At 40.8% G+C, this 23,670-nt stretch overlaps 1 protein-coding gene across 1 annotated transcript; it reads right to left on the bottom strand.

The window, feature by feature from the left end:
- Positions 1-480: 480 nt before the first annotated feature.
- Positions 481-22,784, bottom strand: fkbp16 (FKBP prolyl isomerase 16). Its single transcript, XM_026366605.1, has 8 exons — positions 22,283-22,784; positions 21,845-22,014; positions 21,475-21,563; positions 4,228-4,445; positions 2,502-2,683; positions 2,179-2,256; positions 677-814; positions 481-590 (listed from the first exon to the last, which is right to left on the bottom strand). The coding sequence occupies exons 1-8, from the start codon at positions 22,758-22,760 to the stop codon at positions 504-506; spliced, it is 1,440 nt and encodes a 479-aa protein (XP_026222390.1). The 5' UTR covers positions 22,761-22,784; the 3' UTR covers positions 481-503.
- Positions 22,785-23,670: the final 886 nt, after the last annotated feature.

Genomic DNA, 23,670 nt, shown 5'->3' with positions numbered 1-23,670 from the left:
TTCATAAATGTTATTCTAAGATCAAATGAAGGAATCTATTGCTGGAAAACTGCACATGTACAAATGTCACTATACTTTTTTTCTTAGTTTGTATTTATTTGTTAGCAAAGCAATTTAAAGTAAATAAAAAAACATTGAGGTCCGATTCAACAAATAGTTTTTAATGGTTTTGTCACACAACTAGCCCAACAGAGGCGGCTGGTTCTTGAAAAATCAGGAACAAAAAAATTATTTTTTTTAAGCATATGTTTACGCAATATTACATTTCAACACCCGTGCTCTGTGTTTTTACATGAAATCAAGTAACCTGGTTACTTGAATGTATGTAAACACACGGGTGAAGCACGGATCAAGCATTTCAGACTAATTTATATTTTTGTAGTCTGGTTACAGACTAGAAATGTTATATGTGCACATACATAAACAGCGGTTTGGGCTCCGGGTCTTCACACACTAGAGAATTGAGACCAAACTCTCATCCGCCAGATGATTGGATGAGAATCTCAGTTTCTTGCAGTCAGAATCATTGATGTCACTAAGCTGCCCAATGCCACCAACAGAGCTCCCAGTATAAATTTCCAGGAAATTCCCTAAAACACAGACACAATAGGTGAATTAAAAATCCATTAAAAGTCTCCTGTCAGAAGAAAATGTGTCTATTTTTGCTCTGGCTTACAGATGGTTTCTTCTTAGGAGGAATCAAAAACGGCGTGATGCTGTCTCCCAGCATCTCTGCGGGTTTGGCTTTCCATTCCTGAGTTTCTTTGCCTCCTGACTGCCTTTTGACAAGTTTAGATAACTCGACGTGGATCGCCTAATGAAAAAGGGACGGGTACATTTGAGACTTTTAGTTTGCTGTAGCCACAGCGTTCAAAGAGAAACACTAGGAGAGGGGGTTAGGGTAGGGTTAAAGGTGAGGTGCAGTTTTTAAAGTGTCCAGCAGGTGAGAGCAGAGGTCTGAAACTAACACCAACTAATGCCAGATTTTCAAGAAGCCAAATTTTAACTTGTAAATGTTGCTCTTAAAATACACAAACCAGCTGTCCATGCAAAGAACATTATGTATTTTGGAGGCTGACATGAGATTCATTGTTGGAGATCTGTCATACAATTCATTACAGCAATAAAAAGTAATGCATGTTTTTGTTTGCAGCTTATTCCAAAATGTGCCTCATGTTTTAGTCTTCAGACTACAGTACAATAAGCTTCTCACAGCGCAGCTAAATCAGGTTTCTCCAAAAGTGTTTTATCCAGCACTGAGACAAGGGTATAATTACCAAAGCAGCAGATATTTTCATTTTGTCTAGACAAGACCAGATATATTTGTGACAGTGGCAGCGTGCCCTATAGGTCAGGTCATTGTAATTCTGGCAGCAGTGTGTGTCTGTAAACAGCTGATGGAAATGTATTCCAATACACTTTAATTCAAACCCAGCCTGCAATGTGTCCAAGCGGTCGACTAAAATATTGGCCATATCCTGTTAGGTTATACTTTTTTTTTTTGGCTTTCAGTTCAGTGGTTTAATTGTTCAACATGGAGCTGCAAAGGATGAGTCAGTCTCCTTTTTACCTTCACTTTACTACTTTCAGTAAACAGAGCTTCAGAGTGACAATATTTAGCTCATGCATGTTATTTTTTACCAACTTTGCTGGACATCTCTAAGCAGTGTGGTCACATCTGTTGACTGCCAGACGTGCAGTTTGCCAGATCCTCTGTGGAGGATTTGGCAGATTAGACAAACCACACAAACAAGACAGAACAGGCCTTCAGAGTTTGAGTTGTTCACCGAGCTCGCTTTTCTTCAGCCTGATGTGTTTGTCTTTGAACGCTCACACTGAACATGAGGGGGGTGGGGCACAGTCAAAAACAGTTTCTGGTAAATAAAAAAACATAATAAAACAGGCAGTTGTAAGGTAGAAGGATGGAAGGTGAAATGTGAATCAGACATTGTAAAAACTCTGGTGATTCATTGACATTTCAGCTAGAGTCAACATTTCTAATTACATATCTGCATCTGTCATTGGCCGGGCTTTAAATTCTATATTTTAATTCAGAGTAGCCACTGACTGAAGTTATGGAAATTTCTCAAAGAGAAGAATAGATAGCTGCTGCTTATTTATCCTTTTCCTTTACGTATGACAGATGGAGAGTATGTAACAGTTCACACATCTCCTCACCTTGGTCGCAGGCTCCAGTTTCAAGGCCTTTTTTAACACCTCCATCGCCTCTTTGTATTCACCCTTGTCTGACAGGAGCTGAAAGAGATTAGAAAACCTTCAGTGTGAGCAGTGCTAGACCCATATATCTAAACAGGCAGTTATCAGATAGCAATAATGTAGCTGCTATTTTTTCCCCAAAAATAATTAAATCTAATCTTCCATTAAACAAATTCTGCCACCTTCCAGTAAGTCTCACTGCAATAATCATTTATGAGTTGATAAAGATCAAATGAGATGCTCTGTGTTGTCTCTCAGTAATAACACCACAGCATGGGCCTCACCTTCCCCAACCTGAAAAGGGCCTTGACGTTGTTTGGCTCGAGGGCCAGAACGTCTCGGCTGGAGTGCAGCGCCTCCTCGTTCTGCTCCAGTTTGAGCTGAGTGGTGGCCAGGTTGTTCAAACACTTCACACGATAGTCCCGCACCTCCTCCTCCTCTGCCTCCACATCGCCATCACTAAGATCTGTACAAAGACGGAGCCCCACATGGCTGATTAAAGTTGTTCTGCTCTAAACATGTAATGTGAATTTCAGTTTTTCTCCTGTTGACCCAAATGCAGTGAACACGAAAAAGCTAAGAAGAAAGCTCTGACAAAGATTAGTTTGCTAATCTTGCAAAAAATGTATTTAAAAAATATGCAGAATAATGGAAATGGCTACTAATGGTACTTTCAAAACAAGGTCCCACTGGGTGTTATTATAAGCAGAGTTCATGTTCAGTTTTTTTACTGAATAGTGTTCCCTGCTGTAACAGCTCAGTGGTTTCATCATTAGACCCAAACACATCCAGCTGAATACCGTAGTGACCCGAGTAATGAGCACTTGTTAGTGCGGAGGAATGTTTTATTCTTGGTCCATAAATGTTAGCAGCATATTTGAGTTGATGCATGTCTTTTTATGACAATATCTTAAATATACAGTTGACATCAAACAGATTATTTGATCCAAAGTTTGATTAATATCGGGATTAAATAACCTGTTGCCACCTGTTGTTCCATCCTGTGGAACAACCTGTAAACACAATACTAATATCACCTAATACTGACAGGTTGTAACAAATGATTATTCATTTTAACATTCAGCACATATGGAACAACTTTAGTCTTAATTTGAAGTCATGTTTGTGTCCAGTGTTTTTGATCTCTGCCAACTCCCTGAGAACAAAAATCCGTCAGGTTTATCATTATCTTTGTTGCTTACAAGCTCTCCTTATACTTTACATGTATTTATAAATTGTTACTTTAAATTGGATCTCCACATTTTTAAAAAAAAATATTAAACCACATATTTAAATGCATTTCCATCCATCAAGACAGGAAATATCCTGCGTGTGATCATTTATGGAAGTGCATTCATTTTGATTGATTCAGAATCCCCATGTGTCATGAATTGTTTGTAAAATAAGTCGTCTAGGCTCAAAATGGCTCAAGAGTTCAGATGTTGCAGCCTCATTATTTTTCTGATGGTCACCTCATCCACTAATTACATGATCTCGATGCCCTGATAAACTCCTCTCCCAAGTGCTACGGTGAGTTCGCTCGCTGCTCCACCATCATTGATACATTACCAAGCAGTTCATGTTTTTCTCTTCACTGACTTGTTCAGTCACATTTTCCTCTCGGGCCCACCCTGCCTCATCAATGATTAAAATGATTAAGAAGGTGGAAATAATATCAAAGTTGATTGGCTTTGATTATCCAGAAGAATTAAGCAGAAGCATTTATCGTGGCTCTCAGCTCAGATGTATGTGGCGCTGCATTGTGATAGTGTCATTAGTCGAGCACTGCGCTCCGCTGTTATGTCATTCTGGGCTGAGACTGATGTGGAAATGTGTCGTCCAATGTGTTTTATGTGTCTTGTGCGTGTGTGTGTGTGTGTGAGATGTAAATGCATGTCCATACACTTACCTGTGTAGGGTTTCCATTTTCCCCTTCCCCAAAGAGGTTTCCTGGTATTGCTGACAGTAAACACTTTCTATGAATAAATTCAACATATAATGCTGGGTTACCTCTGCTGTGTGTGGTGAGCACATCCAGAGCCATACAATAGGCTCTGGCAGCCTTGCTGTACTCCTCCCTTTGGAAATGAAAATTTCCCTGCTCTCGTTTCTGGTTTCCGATGCGAATGCGGTCTGCGATGGGCAGAGTTAACGGGTCTGGTTTGTCTCTGATGTCCAGAAGCTGCAGCTGATAGAGTAAAGGAGCCCAGGCTGGAATATCAGGCTCCCTGTACAAAAGCAAACACAGACATAATCAATATAATCACAGGGAGAGGGACAAAAAAAAGCCAAGAAGCATCAGAGTTAGTCTTCAGCCAGATGTGACGTCCAAATAAAACACTAACGATTGACGTGATCAGTGAAATTGCAAACAAAACAAAACTCTGTAGCTCACACACATTTGAAAGACATGTTTTCGGAATATTATAGAGGCAAAAGAAAACTGAATTTGTATTTGTGAATTTGTACCATCCCAAAAAAGGATAATTTAAAATGAATGAATGAATGAAACTGTCCTGTGCAAAGATCGTGGTTTGAATATCAAAATCAAAATAGTCTCCACACTGGCAGCAGGTACACCAACAGGGACATGACCATAGTTTTCTGGTCTTGCGCTCACATTAGAAAACAAATTCTTGTTTAATGAACACAACACTGACATTATGAGTTACTACCAGCAAACGCTCTGTGACGCACAAACTCAGTCTGTGGCTCTTCACTTTGTGCTCTTCTATCACACTTACTGCTGCCTGTTTCTTTAAAAGTCTTAAGTCTACACAAAGACAAACACGAGCATTATATAGCATAATATCACAAGACTCAGGGGGCTTTGTAGTTTGTGCAGCAAAACAACCTCAGTTCAATGCAGATAAGGAAGAACTCTCCCAAAACATAGAAACTATTTATGTGTTCAACAAAATATTCCAGTCTTCAGAGCGTTTGTCTTGAACAAATACAAAAAATGGTGACATTAGAATATACAGTGCCAACTGAAGCTACTCTAGCGTGTTTCTGATTATGCATTTATGCTTTTTTTTTTTTTTTTTTACGCACGCGATGGCAGCTGCTCTCTGTACAGATCAAATTTCACAGCATCCAACAGCTCCCACACCTTAAAAGCACCACCTTCAAAGATGTTGGAGTGACTCAGGGTTATTTAAGCAGAGGAGAATTTGAAACCGATATGAAGCTGTGAGCCGTCAATGGCTTCAGCTTACTCAAGGGTCACTCAAAGGAAAGTTAATTTGGTTTTCGATCATCGGGCCCCTGCAGTGGCCCATAATCAGTTACTCTGTGGCGGCACTGATGCCAAAGGTGTGCAAGTCTGTGTGTGATAGAGAAAATGAACATGACTGTTTGACTATTACAAGTAAAGTACATGTTTAATTCTACTCTCTATGATTAGTTGTTCAATAAAACACAAATGACTCATTTTCTCCTCAACAAGACAAAATAAAGATCTGTAAAGTCAGTCAGACAGGAAGTAGCACTTCCCGCAGACTCCTGCGAAGTGATAATACTGGGAGTTTGTCAGCTCATGAATTATTCACCCTGGTTGTGGCAATGACACAGTTTATGTCTGTAGTTGTATTCTCAGTTACTGCCAGGCTGTGTCAGCAGGTGGGGTCAGATTACCCTTTCACCTCTCTGGGGACTCGTCCGGTGTCCCGAGACGTACAGGAGTGTGAAACCAGCAGCTGAGCCAAGGCCTCAGAAACCTGAGCCGGATCCCTGCGCTCAGCACTGGAGGAAGTAGCATTTAGGTCCATTATCATTCGGAGTTGTGACTAAGGAGATGCAGGTCTTTTAAAAGCTGGTCGGAACTCATTTAGATGACGCAGCTTAGTCCATGTTTACAAAAATCAGGCACTTGTCAGCTAAATTGTGTAACAGGAGTTCAGGAGAAGCAGAGAAGAAGACAGTTGATTCATTCAAGAGTGGACAGCACATGGTTTAGGTTGCACTCAGTCTTATTCATCTGCATTTCCTGCTAACGTCATGCATTTTGCTGGCGTACTAAGAATGTGACACCGTGCACAAATGATTCGCTGCACATTTTGTACTGTGCATCAGCATACTGGAGCTCTACTCTTATCTCTAAAGATTACACATTGTTCAGGCTGTGCAACAATAACACACACGGTGTACCGCATCTCTTAGGTAGAATAAATACTAATGCATTCTACATGCGTGCTTCCAACAGCACTGCCGTCAGTGCAGAGATATTAGCTCCTAAATGTGTTTTGAGTGGTGCCGACTACCTGAATATACTGACTGACCTGGTTATTCCATCAATGGATTTTTCTTTCCTGATGTCACGAGCATATTCCAAGATGACAATGTCAAGATTCATCTGGCTCAAACTGTGAAAGAGTTTTTTTAGGGAGCATGACACATCATTTTCACACATGGATTGACCACCAGAGAGTCCAGCTCTGGACGGGAATAAATGTGACACTGCAGAAGCTTATTGAAATGATACCACGGTGAATGAGTGCCGTAATTAAAGCTAAAGGCGGTCTAACAAAATATTAGTGTGACTTTTTGTTTTTGGACGGGTAGTGTATATCCCCAGTAGAAAAACTACATTAGCATCGAGGCGATCACTTGTCCTCTTAAGGGTTGTGGAGTGCTGAATCCTATCTCAGCTATCATTGGGACAGAGGCAGGGTACATCCTGGACAGATCACCAGGCTGACAAACATTCACACCTATGGGCAATTTAGAGTGACCAATTAACCCTAACCTGCATGTCTTTGGAGGTGAGGAAGCCGGAGTACCTGGAGAAACCCACACAGACACAGGGAGAACATGCAAACTTCACGGTGTGCTGTGAGGCGACGGTGCAACTGCTACACCACCGTGCTGCCACCAAGGCAACATGTTAAATAGATTTACTATGAGTCTCAATAAGGACAGACAGGAAACTGATTACTCGTCGACTCAAATAGATGCCGGAATTATGAATTGTACAGTGTTTGGTTTGTTAATAACTCAGCAGCAAAGCCCCTCACTCATCATGCCATTTTTTCATATGGAGGCAACACACCCACTGCTGTTCGTGACTCACGGAGGAGATACGTTATGAGAGAGGCGATGAGTCACTGTTCATTAATTGAACAAACAGCTGCTCCGGTGCTAACTGTACAAACTAAATGTCCCACATCAAGACTTAATGAATCCCAAATGGTCAGTTACCCGACACTGAGCAAAAAACAATCCTTCACATGGTGAGATTCAACAGGTGATTTTAAGCCAAAACGAGCAGTTACCGGCTAAATCTATGTCTATAACACTGATGATGTGAATAGCTGAGAGCCGAGCTGCTATTGAGCATTACACAAAGTCAGCATGACTGGAGAGCTGCTGAATGTAATGTGAGAACGCCACACGCTGACAGATATATAAGGTTTACGGTGTCATGTGGGTCATAGCTGATTAGCAGCACATCAGTGTGCTGCTACACTGAGCTCAGCCAATGAGCCCCCAGGGTCTTATTTGTGAAAGCAGGAAGCAGAGGCACATTAGCAGGGTGACATCCCCCCCCAGAGGAGGGGATTTAGGATTTTATTGAGCAGTAGATACCAGAGATAGCTGCTACTTGTATAGTTCTTGTCACCATAATAGATAAAGCAGCTGTGAGATGTTCCTAATATCTCTAATTACAAACTAGAATTAAGATGCAGCCCTAAATGTTTCTGACATGATCACAGATGAGCTGACGATGAGATGCGTTATTGATTTCACACAAATCAATCAGTATGAACCAAAGTGGGACAAATAGGTTCACCGGTCAGAAAATGTTATGTAACCAGCTGCTGTGGTGGTTTTAGATGACAGTAATCTTTCCTCATTCTCCAGCCACTTGAGGAGTGAAATGACACCTGACCCCTCACCAGAGTAAAGGTGAGTGAGAGGAGAAAGGGAGAGCCCGAGGCCCGAGACGTTTGCCGAGGCAGCAGCTCTGACAACACTGGAGCCACACTGAAATAAAATGTACCAACTTCTAGATCAACTCTCTTTACCCCCATTCATAGTCATGTTTACTGCAGGTCACCAAGGAAACCTGCGTCATTCTGCTCTGTTTAACTCGAAGGTTTTGCTTATCTATACGCATCCATCCAGTCATTAATCCACATTTCCTCTCGACATTGTTTTCCACTGTTCACCTTCAGTTGTCATAGAATCACCTCGCAGCCAGTCGATAAGTCTACTGTAGGTTAAAGAAATGTGTCCATCAAAGGGATTTATTTAATAGTAAGTTTTACCTTTGGAAAAGGTCAGAGAAGCGATTTTACACGTTTCTAATCTTAAAGCTAAGCTGACTAATTCTGTTATAGGATGCTGTAGGAGTCTTAAAACCCAGAAACAAGTTAGTTAGCATGTTAGTACCACTGGTTCTCTCATCCTGAAGTCTTTGTTTTTTTATTTATAAGGTCTGTGATTAACAGACATCAAGACATTTTCAATTGTTTTAAAACCTTTTACGTGTCATGACGGAGGTCGAAAGGAACTTTAAACTTCTACTAATATCTATACTTTCTGATTGTCTTTGAAAAAGGGTTGAGTTTACAGTTACAGGCTGATCTATACTTAAAAAAAACGCCCCTGCTATACTCTGTATCTTGCTTATATAATCTGTCTGTTAAACAAATTTTACTATGACCTTCTACTGCCACAACATTAAAATCAAGAGAAAATTACACCACAGGAACTAAACAAATGTCTGACCTCCATTTAATGATTCATTGTTTCTGAACCAGCTGTCGTTACATTATCAGACGTCTGTGTGACATTTCGTCTGGTATTGTGAATAAACAGATCCGATTAAAGTAGGAATGTTTCCACTCTTGTGAATGATGTGATAAGGTCCTACCGGCTTTTCCCTATCATGGCAAGTTGTGCATTCACTAAAGATGAATTGGATTCATGTCTGACGGCTTCGCAAACTTCCTCATTAAAGTGCATCATAGTGGAGCTGACTCACCCTGTTATCTGTCATCCAGACCCCTAGCCGTTATGAATGAAAGGAAGAACTCCCTCAGAGGGAAAACAGTGGTCACTCTGACGTCATGTGCTCCATTTTAAATGATGGAAAGGCCAGCAACGTACCGCACACTGGTTTCTATGGTTACAACCTCAGACAGTGCACTAATATACCGTAATAAATGTGGCGTGCAGCTTGTATGATAATACAAAATCCAGGAGGATTTATGAGGTTGTTTATCTTTTATGACGGTGAAAACAGGTCTACCGCAGCCATCATTAACTGTTGTGTCTGTTTTGACTCTTGGATGGACACACGGCACCAATACAGCCGCGCAAAGAAGCTTAACTTTAATCCTGGCATTGGTGAAACGTCACAGCTGTTTTTCCTCGCCAGCTGCCATACTAGTTAATTTGCTGCAAAACAGCCTCCTATTTCAGTCGGAGATCTAGAAACTAACGGTGTAAGGCCTTTCAGCTGCTGCCTCGGCATGTGCTTTCCTCTCGGTTTTGTTTTTATTTCCTCCTGTAGCAATGAGCCCATGAAAACTGTGCTCACTAGGATCAAGGGCAGCTACTGCCTACATCCTGGCTGTTGAGCTCCTCAAAAGTCCCCATATAATCTACAACAGATTTCCAGAGCCTGTTAAAATGAATCCATCTCAGCCCCAGGCCACATGCAGGGCATATAGTGGTGTTTTAATAGCAGGGATGTGTAGCCTGGCCACTTGAGGTGGTTACACAACTTTATTAAAGTGACTCTAAGCAGAGGAGGCACAGCACACACACACTCACTCACTCACTCACACACACACAAGTTACCTTCAGTGGGAGGAGGGAGTTCCAGTACCAGCATGAAGGTGTAAATACAAACGTATCCTGTGGTCTGTTCTTGTAAACAAACACCAAAACACGCGTATCCTTGAGGTCTAACAAACCAAATTCAATGAAAACCTACATTATTTACATGTTTTCTTGCATACATTCTGTTTTCATCCCCCAATCTTTTGCACACCCCACCCATAAATTGAGGGAAACATTGTGTATAACACAAATTACCCATTTAATAAGAGGAGAACCACAGAAAAATCTGTCTTAATTTAACATATTTCCCTGAAGGACACATGTGCACTGCTGTGAATATTTATCGTGCAACATGTGCTGTAGCCAGTATGTTAATGGCAGCTCTTGTTTGCATAAACACTACATGGTAGTCATTCAGGGTTTTTGGGGGGATTTTTTGTTTGGTAAATTTGTTTTCAATTTCACATCGAGTCTTACAGCATCAGTCAAAAACATCTACAGTAGGAGAGATCAATGCAGACGGTAACAGGTGAGCAGGTGTTACAGCTCTACAAAGTGACTCACCAGCAGGCACAAAGAGTGAAAATCTAATTTATAAACACAGTCCTGATATCAAGTTGTTGATATGTCAGAAATGTTAGTAACCCACTACACACAGAGCAATGTGAGCCTCCTATTAGCAGCCATTCAGACTAAAAACAGCCCTGCGTTAAAACAATACGGAGGATTGTGTTAGTATGGACGGGTTTCTTAGGTTATGTGAGATAATGATGATTTACGAGGGCCAGTAGGAGAAACACATCTGTGACAGCACAGCAATTAATCAGAGATAGGATGTTACAACTCCAGAAAGACATCACGGCTGCATCTATTTTATCTTTGGGCACAAAGATAACAAGGTAAACAGGAGTAGGACTTGGACATTACAAGATTATCTACCCAAGATACATGCATGCATGCATGCATTTCTACTAAACCACCCTACATTTGATTCTGTTGTGGGTTGTTTGTACTACGTTAGCATCCTTGTGTCGATGGACTGAACTCACTGAAATGAACAAGGCTGCTACGTATCTGAAAACCTGAGAGATGTAAGATTTAAGCTCATCTTTAGCCTCTCGTCATAGAAAACTGGATCTGGAATCTTTTAACAGCCATTTGCTGACTTTATTTATCTGCCGTTTTGTCAAGGCAACGCTCCATCAAGTGATATTTCTAAAATATCACTTGATGAAAGCTTAAAAGAATAAATCCTAACACCGCTCTGCAAACACTTAAGCATATATGGCATACGTACAAAGTGTGGTGATTGACAAAGGTGTTTATCCATCACACTGAACTTGTTTCTAATCAAATTGCCATCTTACATGTCAAATTAAATTCAAATCTGAGAACAATTTTATCAGCAATTATAGTATCAGCTGTGAGCTCCACCCCTCTGCAGCGAATGAGTCAAAGCTTTTAAACAAAACACCACCTACATTTTGACTCTCAGATAAACCAGACAAGTTTCTGCCTTATGCAATAATCTGAAATCTCACAGGTTTTCTCTCTAATAGCATCTAGACAAAAAAAAAGAAAAAAGTTCAAAGCATTTGGTCTTTGTTAAGGTGGATGAGAACAATCTGTCTTACACAGAAACATTATCTAGTATATCAGCCTCACCGTTATCTGAGGAACATACCTTATTCCAAGATTGACCCCAAATATATGATCAATCTCTGAGGTGAGCACCGAGCGGTCAAGTGGCAATTTCACATGCAGCCCCAGGGAGTAAGGTTTAGTTTCAGTGGATTCCCAGAGAGCTAAATGTGAAGCTGTTGTTAACAGCAGTGACAGCTTGGTGCTTTCTGCGCACAGACGTTATGTCTACTGATTATATAAAAACGAATCTCGGCCAGTTTTGGATTTCACTTTCGAACTTCAAAGCTTTCTAAGTTACAACAAATTCTGAGCAAAGAGCCAAAAATCTTACTCTCTGAAAGATGAAAGTCCTCCTCTTCCATTACAGTTAAACTTCACATAAATGCCTACTTCAATGGACACATGAACGAGAGAGTATGCTATTCTTTCTGTTTAGATCAAAGATTAATTTTTTTTTCTTCCAGAAAGTGTGATTTAGGCCTAAAATACTGGTGAGACAATTATCATTCAACTGGGTTGCCATCTGCCTCCCTCTGTGATTGCGAACATTTGTGGCCGCAACTTGCTCATTGCTTCGCGGTAGGGGAATAAATGTCAAAAAGAGATTTTGATCAGAAATTAATTTGCTTTATAAGTGCGAGACGTCACATGTGCATGTGCTGCAACCAGATAACTCCCACTGAGAAAATGTCACAGATTCTGAAATATCATTTTGCAAATTGAGCACACAACAAAAAGTCAGCAGGTATCGTGCTCCCTCACTCATTATTAAACTTTAAAGCAGCGGTTGTTTTGTGCATCTTAACAGCTGCACCTGGCCACCGTGTCCTTAACGTTGGACATATTCGACGAGGAATAGCACACATTGTACATGAGGTGCACACGATGTAGTGTGTACATCAAACAAAAACACTGTCATTATCACTCACTGTCGCCCTCCTGTCCAGGAGATATATGACTGCCTCCGTACGTCTAATCTAACCAATAGATTTCCAGCTTCTTTTCAGCAGCAGCCGGCTCTGCCTCTCTGCGCAGCCCGTGAATCAATAGCAGCACGCTGAACTTCTAACTTATTAGTCAGGTTGTCAGGAGGAGCAGGATGCATCTGCCGGCTGAGTAAAGCAAACGTAGCAGGGCCTTGGGTGCAGTCCTTTAGTCTCTCAGTTGTGGAGAATCAATCATGAGTCAAAGAGACATTTCGTAAGAGGAAGGGCTTGACTTTACTCGAGCATAGCCAGTGGCACTGTCACAGGTCACTCACATCACAGAGAGCCCATATACAAGGAATTTAAAGTGGTTTTGTTCGTTTCATATTTGTGGATTTCTTTTCTTTTTGGATGCACTTTGTAATAACTTGTTTTGTCTTTCAGCATCTGGGATAACAATATGAAACATTACAGCAGTACAACTAATCCCATCAGTACCCTCAGACAATTGAGATTGTCAGATTGTTTCTGTTTGAGATTTGTTTCTTGAAGTTTAAACACAGCACATCTGATTTTGATTTTGCTGTGTGGATGTCAGAGGGAGTCTGCCAGTCATTAACTCTGAGAGGAATATTTTGAAAGCCTATGGGTGTGTGTGTGTCTGTGATATGAGTGCTGCATACGACTGATGACGGAGTACTGACGTCTCAGTGAGATGAGTCACTCTCCATGTCACCACTGACAGTACCTCTTTACCTCCTAATACGCACGCACGCACACACTAGTGCCTCTTGTCACATCTCCTTCCTCCGATGCTCCACAGGCACACATACAGAACACTTTATTTAACAGGCAGACATAAAGGCAGACCTGGTAAATACTGTGAGTGTGCATGTGTGTGCACAGTGCATCTGTGTCTGTAAGTAGCAGCTTGCTCCTCCAACAAACCATCTGCTTCCATTCTGCTGGTTACAAATGAGCAAAATGAACAGTATGAAGTGGCTTCATGAGTTCCTCAGCAAGTCTGTGTGTGTTATCGCCTGACTGAATGTTGATCATTTTTCCATTTAAAATGTGTATCTTAAATTGTAAAGTCATATTAAGACATGACGTCTGTGAGCCACAAATCCCGAGTGGGACTGGGTGGTCCTGGAAGTCAACGAATCCCAGAGTCAGCCTCCACGTTCGAGCAATGACAAGGAAGATTGAAAGTAGCTATGAGCGCAGAATACACAGAGTTCATAACACAGGAGAATAAAGGTCTATGTGCGCTTTAAACAAACCAGTGTTGCACAGGCAAAGTGTTTATACCTGGTCTGAACAGCCACACTCACAGACACAGAGAGAGGGGAAAACATTAAAACGATTAAACTATGATACAAACGCAACCGCGATCAATCTTTGTTCAGTCCAATCCATTTGAAAAGATGGAGGAGCATCAGAGAGAGAGAGAAGGGTTCAGAATCAGCCCACAGTACTTGTTACTGTTACTTTGTCATTTCTGCACAAAGTGTGTTTGTGTTTCAACACACAGCCACAACCAGCTCATAACACGTGGGGCAGGATTCTTTCTGTAAACAGCAGCACACTAGGTTACATTTAAAACCGGTTCTGTGCAGCCATCCATTCTTCGCCATGCTACACTAACCTCTCCGTTCCTCCCTGGCTGTGTGCATTTCACACAGCAGGCGAGTGTGTTGTACAAAGGCTAGCTGGCACCGGCAGGAAAGTTGCTGGTAGGGCTAAAGTGCCATCACCCATGTGCGTGTCCCATGTGCACTCTGAAAAAAAGTGACTGTTGTGGTTACGCAACGCGGCACAGCCAGTGGAACAGCGGAAGAGAGGTGATGTCAGTGAAGTGTGGCAGATACAGACAGCAACAACATACCAGAGGTGACAGGACAGCGGGTACAGATGTCAGCCTTTTTAATTCATGGCAGGTGAATGAATGACAGATAATAATTACATAATAGTGTATCTTTTTATATTTTAAAATCCATTTTTAACACTATCGGGCTGTGGTTGTTCAGTTCACACTTTTTATAATACATTTAATATTACATAGCATAAAATTAGGCTACATTTATATGAACTGTGTTTCATATAAACATTGTTAAAAAAAAAAAAAAAAAAAGTACTTTCTCAAATTCATTAGTCAGCAGTTCAATTTGATTGCACTCGTGTGTGTACTGTAAATATGAACTAGAATACTGCCAGCAGGGGATTAGCTTAGCTTAGTAAAATGACTAACAGGAAGGTTTGTTGAGAGTTTAACTACATGACTTGTTTCTATTCTGGTTGACTATTCATTTATACACGGCTGAATCCCAGCAAGAAAGCAAATTAATACATCCCCCACAATCTCAGAGTATCCCTTTAAGACCTGCGTCAGTTGTAATCTAATGATGCTCATTCATATCCAGTCAGTGTACTCCCATGCACCTCTTACCTCATCCTTTACCCAAGTTAAATCTCATTTTATCAATTGCTGTGGTGATGTTTTTATAGTTTTTGGTCAGTCACATTGGATATTAGGAAATGGTTTGTATTTTGTATTATGTTCATATCAGTTGTGTTAGGTATCTGTGTGGTTATATGAACCTTCTGTAAACTGAAATTATATTATTTAAATTTTTTTATGAACAATCCTGATTAACATCGGAAACAGTAGAATTAAAAAGCAAAAGCACTTTAAAATGGGAGGCGACAAAAAGAAACTAGATGAACAGAGCTGAAATGAACTGGCACGGTGGACATGCAATATAAAGCCAACTTCACTCCACCAACTATTATCTGCTCTAAAAATACACTGTCTACCTAAAATTGAATAAAAGCACATTTCAGTTGAGGAGATTTACTGTTTCACCAATATGCTCTGACAATGGAAAGCAGAAGTAGGCAAAACTGAGGACAGTGCCATGTTACAACCCAGGCTGTGTTGATGAGAGAGAGATAAGCCTGCCAGCAGTAGGGGGAAAAGGTAAACATCCAGGGAGATTAGATGAGGGACATGCGCTGTTCAAATAATGGTGTGAGTGGCACAATACTGCTGCGCCACCGAAATAACCCACCGTCTAGCTTTTTGAGATACTCCAAGTCTATTCAGATCAACATGCAGGTCAAACATACAGTGGTGAGAATAAGTAAGTGAACTATTTGCACTTTCCTGGTTTTCTACACAAATTGGTTGAGAAATGTGATCTGATCTTCACCAAAGTTACAAATAACAAATGGAGCATTCTTCCTTACAGAACTGCTTTAGCTCAGCCATAGCAGAGGAATGACCTGAAGCGAATCTGTTCACCACCATATGACTAAATGCCAGTTCTGTGGGGAAGAACGCTCCACTGTTCCTCCTGGGTGATGGGCAGGTCTAATCCACAGCTACACGAAGAGTTTGCTTGAGGTTATTGCTGACAAAGGTGGTTCAACCAGTTATTAAAATACTGTTTGTTTACTTTTATCACCACTTTTTTTCCTATATTCATGTCCTATGTTGTGTTTAATAAATACTAAAGGATCATGATTGTGTTTTATCAGCTTAATAATTTCACAATCACATTTGTTGATATTTGAGATCAGATCACATTTCATGACAATTTATGTAGAAAACTAGAAAATCGCAAATAGTTCACTCACTTTTTGTTGCCGCTGTATCTCATCAGCAATAGGTCAACTCATAAAACTAAAAATAATTCACACTAATGTGGCAACCACAGAGTGCATATTGATTGATAGCTAACCCAGATCTTATCTGGTGCATGCTACAGCTGTTGGTGCTTGTTGGCCTGCTCTTCGTGAGGTCTGGATGTGGTTTCCACTGTATGAGGAAAGCTGTGCTGAGCCCAAAAGTTACTGTCAAACTAGTTTTAATCACGTGACCATGCAGCCAAGAGCTCAGTTGTTGCTGGAATCCTTCACTGATGACACACTGTAAAGCAAAAGAAACATTTTCTTCACAGTGGTGTCAGTTACACCAGACTGGAGATTGTTTGTCCAAGTAGATTTGCACTGAGAAAAAATGGTTTAAATTCACCACTGTGTTTTCCACAGAGGAGCATCTCAAAGGTCAAATTATTCATTTGACCCAGGTGGTTCTGCAGAGTGACTCACCACCTTCAGTATGGTCAACATGCTTACGTATCTGGAGACAAGGGAGGAGGGAATAAAAGTGACAGACACCAGTGCAACTCTGTGGTGAGTGAGTCACTGTACCTGTCTACTAGCAACTGCCTGACATAATGAAAAGCACAAAATGAAGTGCCACTTCTTAGCTGTTATGTTACACTGAGTGATAAAAAGACAGACTGGGTTGCAAGAAGAGGATGATCATGCACAATAAGAACTGGTTTCTTTATATTCTTGTTATAAAAGAAAAGAAAAAACATAACACCTGCACAGTGACTGCAATTAAACATTTTATCAAACAATCAGCCTCGATCCAGGGTGGATGTTCTGCAGGTGAAAAAACACCTTAGTTTATGATAAAATTTCAAAATGAGGAGATAGGACAATGGGGTGAGATGGCAGACGGTAAGACTGGGAACAACTGGACATTCATAGTCCCTACAGCACTCATTCAAATGACTTTGATGATGCCCTTGTACCCTTAATGTAAACACTTTAAGGAACCCTGATTCTTTCGTCTAGCTGGTGCTCCGTCAAAACAACATGGTCTCAGATTTTTCTGCAAAGTGCTGGATTTTCCAACCACATATGTGCAAGTACAATTTCCGGGTGGAGTATTTTGTGACATCAACATTGTTCTTCAGAATTTTACCTCACAATCGTTATTACCAAAGATTACACAGTTGACGCAAGAATAACTTTGTAGTGCTGTAAAACCCTGGCTGCGAGTATTGCTAACTACTGTGCAGTGTTGTGACTTGTGATAAGCATTTTAAACACACATGCCATCCCCCTCCAACTGTAATTAATTGTCTCACTGGTAAATGAAACAGCACACGCAGTAAGACTGCATTAAAACTGTCTGTGCGTTAATAAAGCCCAACTCCACATCCCTGATATGAATTATGCCCCATTTGATTCTGACTCAACTGACATCACCTGAGGCTTTTATCAGATTTTGTGCAGCTCAATCTAGACCTACAACAGGTTTTATACAAAGTTTTTTACATTTACATACCACAGGACATGCAAACTGATTTTATTGGGTAACAGTGACGGAGTGAGACATAGTAAAGTCCAGGACTTTAGTCTAACATGTTGTATTTTATAAGTATTGTTCACTGTTTCCATTAACTCAAATCAGAAAGAACACTTTGCACCTTCTTAAACATACACTAGTTTAAATGTCAGACACTGGCCACTTATTTTCCTGAGGCGACAGATAAAGAAAACACAACAGGATCAAAATAAACTTTAAAGCATACAATAGAGAATATTACACAAGTACCATCAATTGTCAATGTAAATGTCACTGTACTTTCCCATGAACCAGGAGCCTATCTCAACCTGTTCCACCCTACTCTATAAAGCCAGATCACTAAGCCTGGTGTAATCAAGGCTCCAGCAGCCAGCAGAACCACCTCCCCCAGGGTCAATGAGAAGGAGATTCCTCTCTCTCCTCTCACAGTAGGACTTATTTGTTTTTCTTTCCTCGAACTGACAGTGATAGCCATCTGGTGTGCCACTACTGTGGAGTCTCTACTGTTCCATTAAAGGCTATTTGTTTAGTACATGATGGTCTACCACTGAGTTGTAGCAGGTAATCTGTTCACTGTTGATCATGTTGTATCTGTTATTTCATGTGTGACACCCCAGGGTTCCTTACTGCTCTGTGTTGAGATGCTACCAATAAGGAAAACCCAACCATTGCCGTGTTTAAACATCTGCATCATCTTAGACATGTTAACAATACAGATCTATTTAACTCCCATATTACCAACTGGCCCCTTAGATCCCTGTAGCATAGCTTATTAAGAGTCCCACAGCCCAGTTTAAAAGGAACAGGGACTATTAAATTGGCCACATACTGTCTAAAAATGTCTAAAACACACATGGGTGTGTATTAAATGTGTGATTAAGATGATGATTAAGGTATATGTGTGCATAAAATACATTTTCTTTTTGTATGGATATGTACAAATGTAAAAAATAATTATATAAAAAAAAAACTGCTGTATTAATCATAAATAGCACACAATTCCCACCTGACAAATTGATGCAACACAAGAATGATTAACTGGCTGACATTGTCCATCTGGACACGGATTAAACTATTAATTTAACTGTGACACATCCCAGTGGTCTAATTAACTCCACTTCAACATGTGCAAGTGAGGTAGTTCTCAGTTGTGCCAAGAGTAAAAGTATGCCAACGCCTTCACTGCCAGCACGGGGGTTTAAGCTTCTGTTTATGTTTGACAGTCAGCCAACGTAACCTTACAGGGCCCGATTTCACACGGAGGAGGTCTTTGAAAGTGTTGTGTGGTGTTTTACATAGAGCTAGAAACACGTGTAGACACTGTAAATAATGGAAGTAGAGCTGGCTTATCGGACTGGGGGTTTGTTTTTTTGCATGTTTAATTGAATTCAGACAAAAATAAAGCAGCAGGCCAGTGACCATTAATGTTGTTGACCTTGGAGTTGTGCAGGGCTGGGGGAGGCAAAACTCCCCCAGGACCCTGGAGGGTTTATGAGTGTTAAAGTTGCGCCAGTCCAGAGATCATTAGATGTTGGTTTCCACTGCTCTCTGATAAAGACCTGCTGACTGAGGGGATGTCGTCCGTGTCTCTGACTAAGTAGTATGTTCCTGTGGGGAATAATTCAGACACATGCTGCTGTTCCTCAAAAAGGCAGACATGACGAGCGCTTTCGTCACATACCGCCTTTTTAGGGCTCAGGGACTTTAATGTCTCACAGGACAAATGTCAATGTCCCAACCAGCATGTTCGTTGTAATCAAGCAGAGAAAAGCTCCAGACGTTTTCATAGGTGTTTTCAGGTTTCACTGTCCTCACATTCACCTTTTTCTGAAGTTGCAGCTCTGATCACAACAGATACTCCAGCCACCTCATCATACACATACTGAGCTACAGGCCACTCCACTGTGCACCGTGAAACCATATTGTCTGACCAGCTTCGCACACTGTTCTGATAAATAACTGAAGTGCTCTTAGCAGCACTGTTTGCAGCAGGCGACTGACAGAGTTCAATCAATGCATCTGCCAGAAAACAGAGAGAGGCTAATGAGATTTTCTCTCATTGTCTCTCTGTCATTTTACAGCTCCGACATGGTGAGCCTGTCAAATCTACTTTGAAACATGATGTCTGTCACTGCTTGCGATTCTTATTTTGTCTGCGTATAAGGACAAATATTTCTTTTCACTAAATTGTAGTTTACCTTAAAGACAGGAAACAAGGGGAAACAGCTCTGTTAAAAGGTACGGTAATAAATAAATGATAGAATAAACATTACATTTGTATTTAACTTCAGTGGGGAAAAATCATAAGTGTAACAATTAGCCTCAAGTGAATCACATTTAAAGTGATGGCTAAATTTGACTTCACAACACATAACCCTAATCAACTGCATCAAAACAATCATTAACTAACCTCACACTGCACCACCCCACTGTTCTATACTTTCTCCACACACGACTGACGGCGAGACTCTAGACCCTCAAGATAGTCATCTCAGACATCGCTCATGTCCCATCACCCCCCAATACAAACATGACCTCACACACAGTGCACTGAAGTAATAGTAATGTACACACACTGAAAAAAATGAATTTAGGAAAAAAACACTGTTTTGTACATTTGAACATTTTTTTGTTAGCGTACAAATGTACCGTGTTTCCTTTCAGGCTATGAAAATGTATCCATGAACTCTGCACCTTTTTAAGGATTTTACTGCCACATGATAATTCTGGGTGTATGGATGTGTTTTGTTTTTGTGCACTACTCCTCTGCATAGCTACTCTGTTAATGATCCAATGTGTCCTACATGTAAACAAGCAGGCATTTTGACACGACCGTGCTCCATCTAATTTTAGGATTTTCCATCACAGTTGAGGATTTTATTGAGCTTATCATTACCTGGAGATCTGCTGTCCACTCAAAGAGCACCCATTGCTCAAAGTTAGTGTTTTAAACATTTTAATAATGTTTAATTTGCTCTAATGGGTGTGTGCTTACATAAACACCAGCATGTAGAGTTGATATTATTGCTTGCTGAGTACAACGGATGGTCACAATTTAGCTGTAAATGAAATAGCTTAACAAACATTAAGCAAATTATTACCACCTTTCTAAAATCATGAGAACTCCAAAAAGCCATGAGCATAAAATACTAAACATTTAAATCAAATACACACATTTGCGATTAACTTCAGCCTCTGTTCTCGACACAAACTTGAACTATTGCACTTTTCCCCTCAGTGTTTTCGATGGTATTTTATTTTACTCAATCTGATCAAATTTCCAGAGTACATTAATGTCTCATTCTCACGTGTTCAGGCTATCTATAGTAAATATTAAAACAACAAACAATAGGCTTTCACCAACAACACACCAATCTCCTCTGTGTTGATACTGGCTCTTTAATGGTGTAAAGGTTATAAACCTAAGCCACTGGCCGTAATATGAGTGGTATCCTCCCATAGGTTGGAAGGTTACAAACACACTATTGATAGGCTGCTTCTGAATGGTGTCAGGAAGAAGCCATCTGCTCCTGTTTATGGTTCATTAACCTTGCTACCCCTGGATAACCAGGCTGCCCCCACAGCAACAGGTACACCAGGCCTGGGCTTTCTCACTGAGATTAGACTCACATAGAAACAAATACGACTGGTTGGAGTTTTGTTTCTGCTTCAACTTGCGATGTAATTTATAAATTTACCATTAAACAACAGAAGCTTGAACTTCCTTACCTTCCCAGAAGTCCATAGGCATATTGTGAATCTGCCAGCAGTAATGTGATCTCACCCTTCTGCATGGATATGACACACTCCTCCAGGGCCTACAGGTGTCAAAGTGAGTGACTGAATTAGACAAAATGCATTTGACCATAACTTTTTTGCTGTGTATTTCAATGCCATTAAATGCAATTTTGTGTGTCATGAAACTCTGTTTTAAGCATGTGAAACAGCTTTTTACCAGCTGCAGGACTTTAGGAACAGTAATGTTGGTTGGCAAAGAACTGATTTGTCCATCAGCCTCAGCTGTACTTTGTGTTTAGTGCTATTTAGTAAAAGTACTGTACACATACTAGAGAAGATGTTAAGAGTTAAAGGCTTTCACCTGGGTTACATCTCCCTCTCCAATAACAAACACGAGCTTGCAGTCTTTCTCCACCACAGTGCGATCCTCCAGGACACACTGCATCTTCACAGTAACCTCCTGGCCCCAGGTGGGTTGCACGGCCTCCAGGATCCCAGGCTCCAGCACATTCTTCCTCAACAGCCTGTCCTCTACGTGAGAGAAGAAGAGAAGATAATGAAAGAGTAGGCAAGGTTAATCTGCTTGTTGCTCAGCTACATGAGCTCAGGAGTCTTGATCTCAGTCACGTTTTGGTCTCTGTTCTTCAAATAAAACAAATAAATGTCAAAGTAAACACTAACTAAACAAAGAGCAGCAGTTACTAAAAGGTTAGTGATCTTTTTGAAAAATTACATCTCAACACCAATTCAAAGACAGGCGCCTCTAAATGTGATGTGCTCTTCAGTGATGTATCCTCACCTGTGATGTCCTGCCACTCTTCTGCCATGAATAGCTCCTCAAACGTTGAGGTAGTCCACGCCTCCATCGCGTATTCTGGAAAGAGGCTCTCTGCTGAACTGTCCCTCTCCAACACATCGTCGTCTGTTGATGGGTCTTGAAATCGTACCATCTTCCAGCTGTTTGTTTTTTTCAGTTTTCTCCGTTCTTTGCATTCTGTCTCTCCACCTTCTCGCTTCGGACCAGAAGGGGGACGTTGTATCTCAGTACTTGTACTCTCTCTGGAGAAGCTCTCCGTTTCATCCTGCTCTTTCCTTTGCAGCTTGTCACCTCCTTCAGCAGGCCCACAGGGCAGCTCTGTGTGACTGTCCCTGTCAGAAATCTCAGCAATGGCCTCTCTTACCTCAGGCTCTGTAAGCTCCACTGCAGGGTCTTCATGCTCCTCACAACATGGCTCTGTTTCCATTTCACTACAGAGAGCAATGGACACCATCTGCATGAGTCTCTAAAAGAGATGATCCTCCTCGTGGCAAATGTTCCACTTAGGTGCACGTTAGAGTTCTGTTGTGAATCAACTTCTGCCACCTACAATGTGTCCGGGCAAAATGATATCTCCACGACGTAATATTTACAAAAATCCACGTTGCGTTTCATTAAATCCAACTCAGGATGCATCTCTAAATCCTGCCTTTATCTGTGGTTCTCCCACCTACACCTGCTTACAGTTGTGTTGCAGTTTGACCTCCTCTCTCTCCTGCTTGTATCCGTCTTGGTTTACGTAGTCTGGTGATGTGGCGGCGATGAAAAATGACCAATGTGAAGAAACCGTGCAGCGCAATACAGCACTCTCAGCCAACAAGCTTGTGCACTGGTAATCTGCAGGATTAGAAGAGAAAAACCTAATCTGCCAGAACGTCTGTAAGCTTCTTAATGACTTCACTGTTGTGCCCCATAATGCAGTTTCCATGAATGCAATCGATGAGAAAGACACCAGCTCTAACTTAATTTAATTCGAGTTCCAATTTATTTTCACTTTTTAAGAAGTGTTACAACACCCATGGACGCATGCCGGCAGTAAAACTGACACTGGATTAGAGATTGTAAAACAATGAGGGTACATATATTGTATTAAAGGCATATTTCATTCAGATCAGTTCTTACAAGGGTGAAAAAATTCCTCCTATTAATACAATGTAGTTTTTAAATGATGTTTTAGTCATGTCTTGTTTACAGATAAATCTCTTAAAAATAAAAATAAAGCATACTGAAATGTTAATATATTCCTAATTACTAAGCCATGTTAGAATAAACTCATTGTATTTGTGCTGTGTTGTGACATTCTGAGGGGAAAGTGAGATTTTACATAATTCTCAAAGTCCTAACACTGCATAACAAATTAATATAAAAGT

The sequence above is a fragment of the Anabas testudineus genome, chromosome 6 (assembly GCF_900324465.2).
Source record: "Anabas testudineus chromosome 6, fAnaTes1.2, whole genome shotgun sequence".
NCBI classification, from domain to species: Eukaryota; Metazoa; Chordata; class Actinopteri; order Anabantiformes; family Anabantidae; genus Anabas; species Anabas testudineus.
The sequence above is the reverse complement of the archived record's forward strand: the minus strand, read 5'-3'. Positions and strand labels throughout refer to the sequence as shown.

Bases quoted from the DNA above. Each gene is read 5' to 3' on its own strand.
- fkbp16 (XM_026366605.1), bottom strand. From the start codon at position 22,760: ATGCAGATGGTGTCCATTGCTCTCTGTAGTGAAATGGAAACAGAGCCA. The intron at 22,015-22,282 runs GTGAGGATACAT...TCTCTCACGTAG, and splicing joins AGAGTGGCAGGACATCACAG to AGGACAGGCTGTTGAGGAAG. The intron at 2,257-2,501 runs GTGAGGCCCATG...AATCTCTTTCAG, and splicing joins CCCTTTTCAGGTTGGGGAAG to CTCCTGTCAGACAAGGGTGA.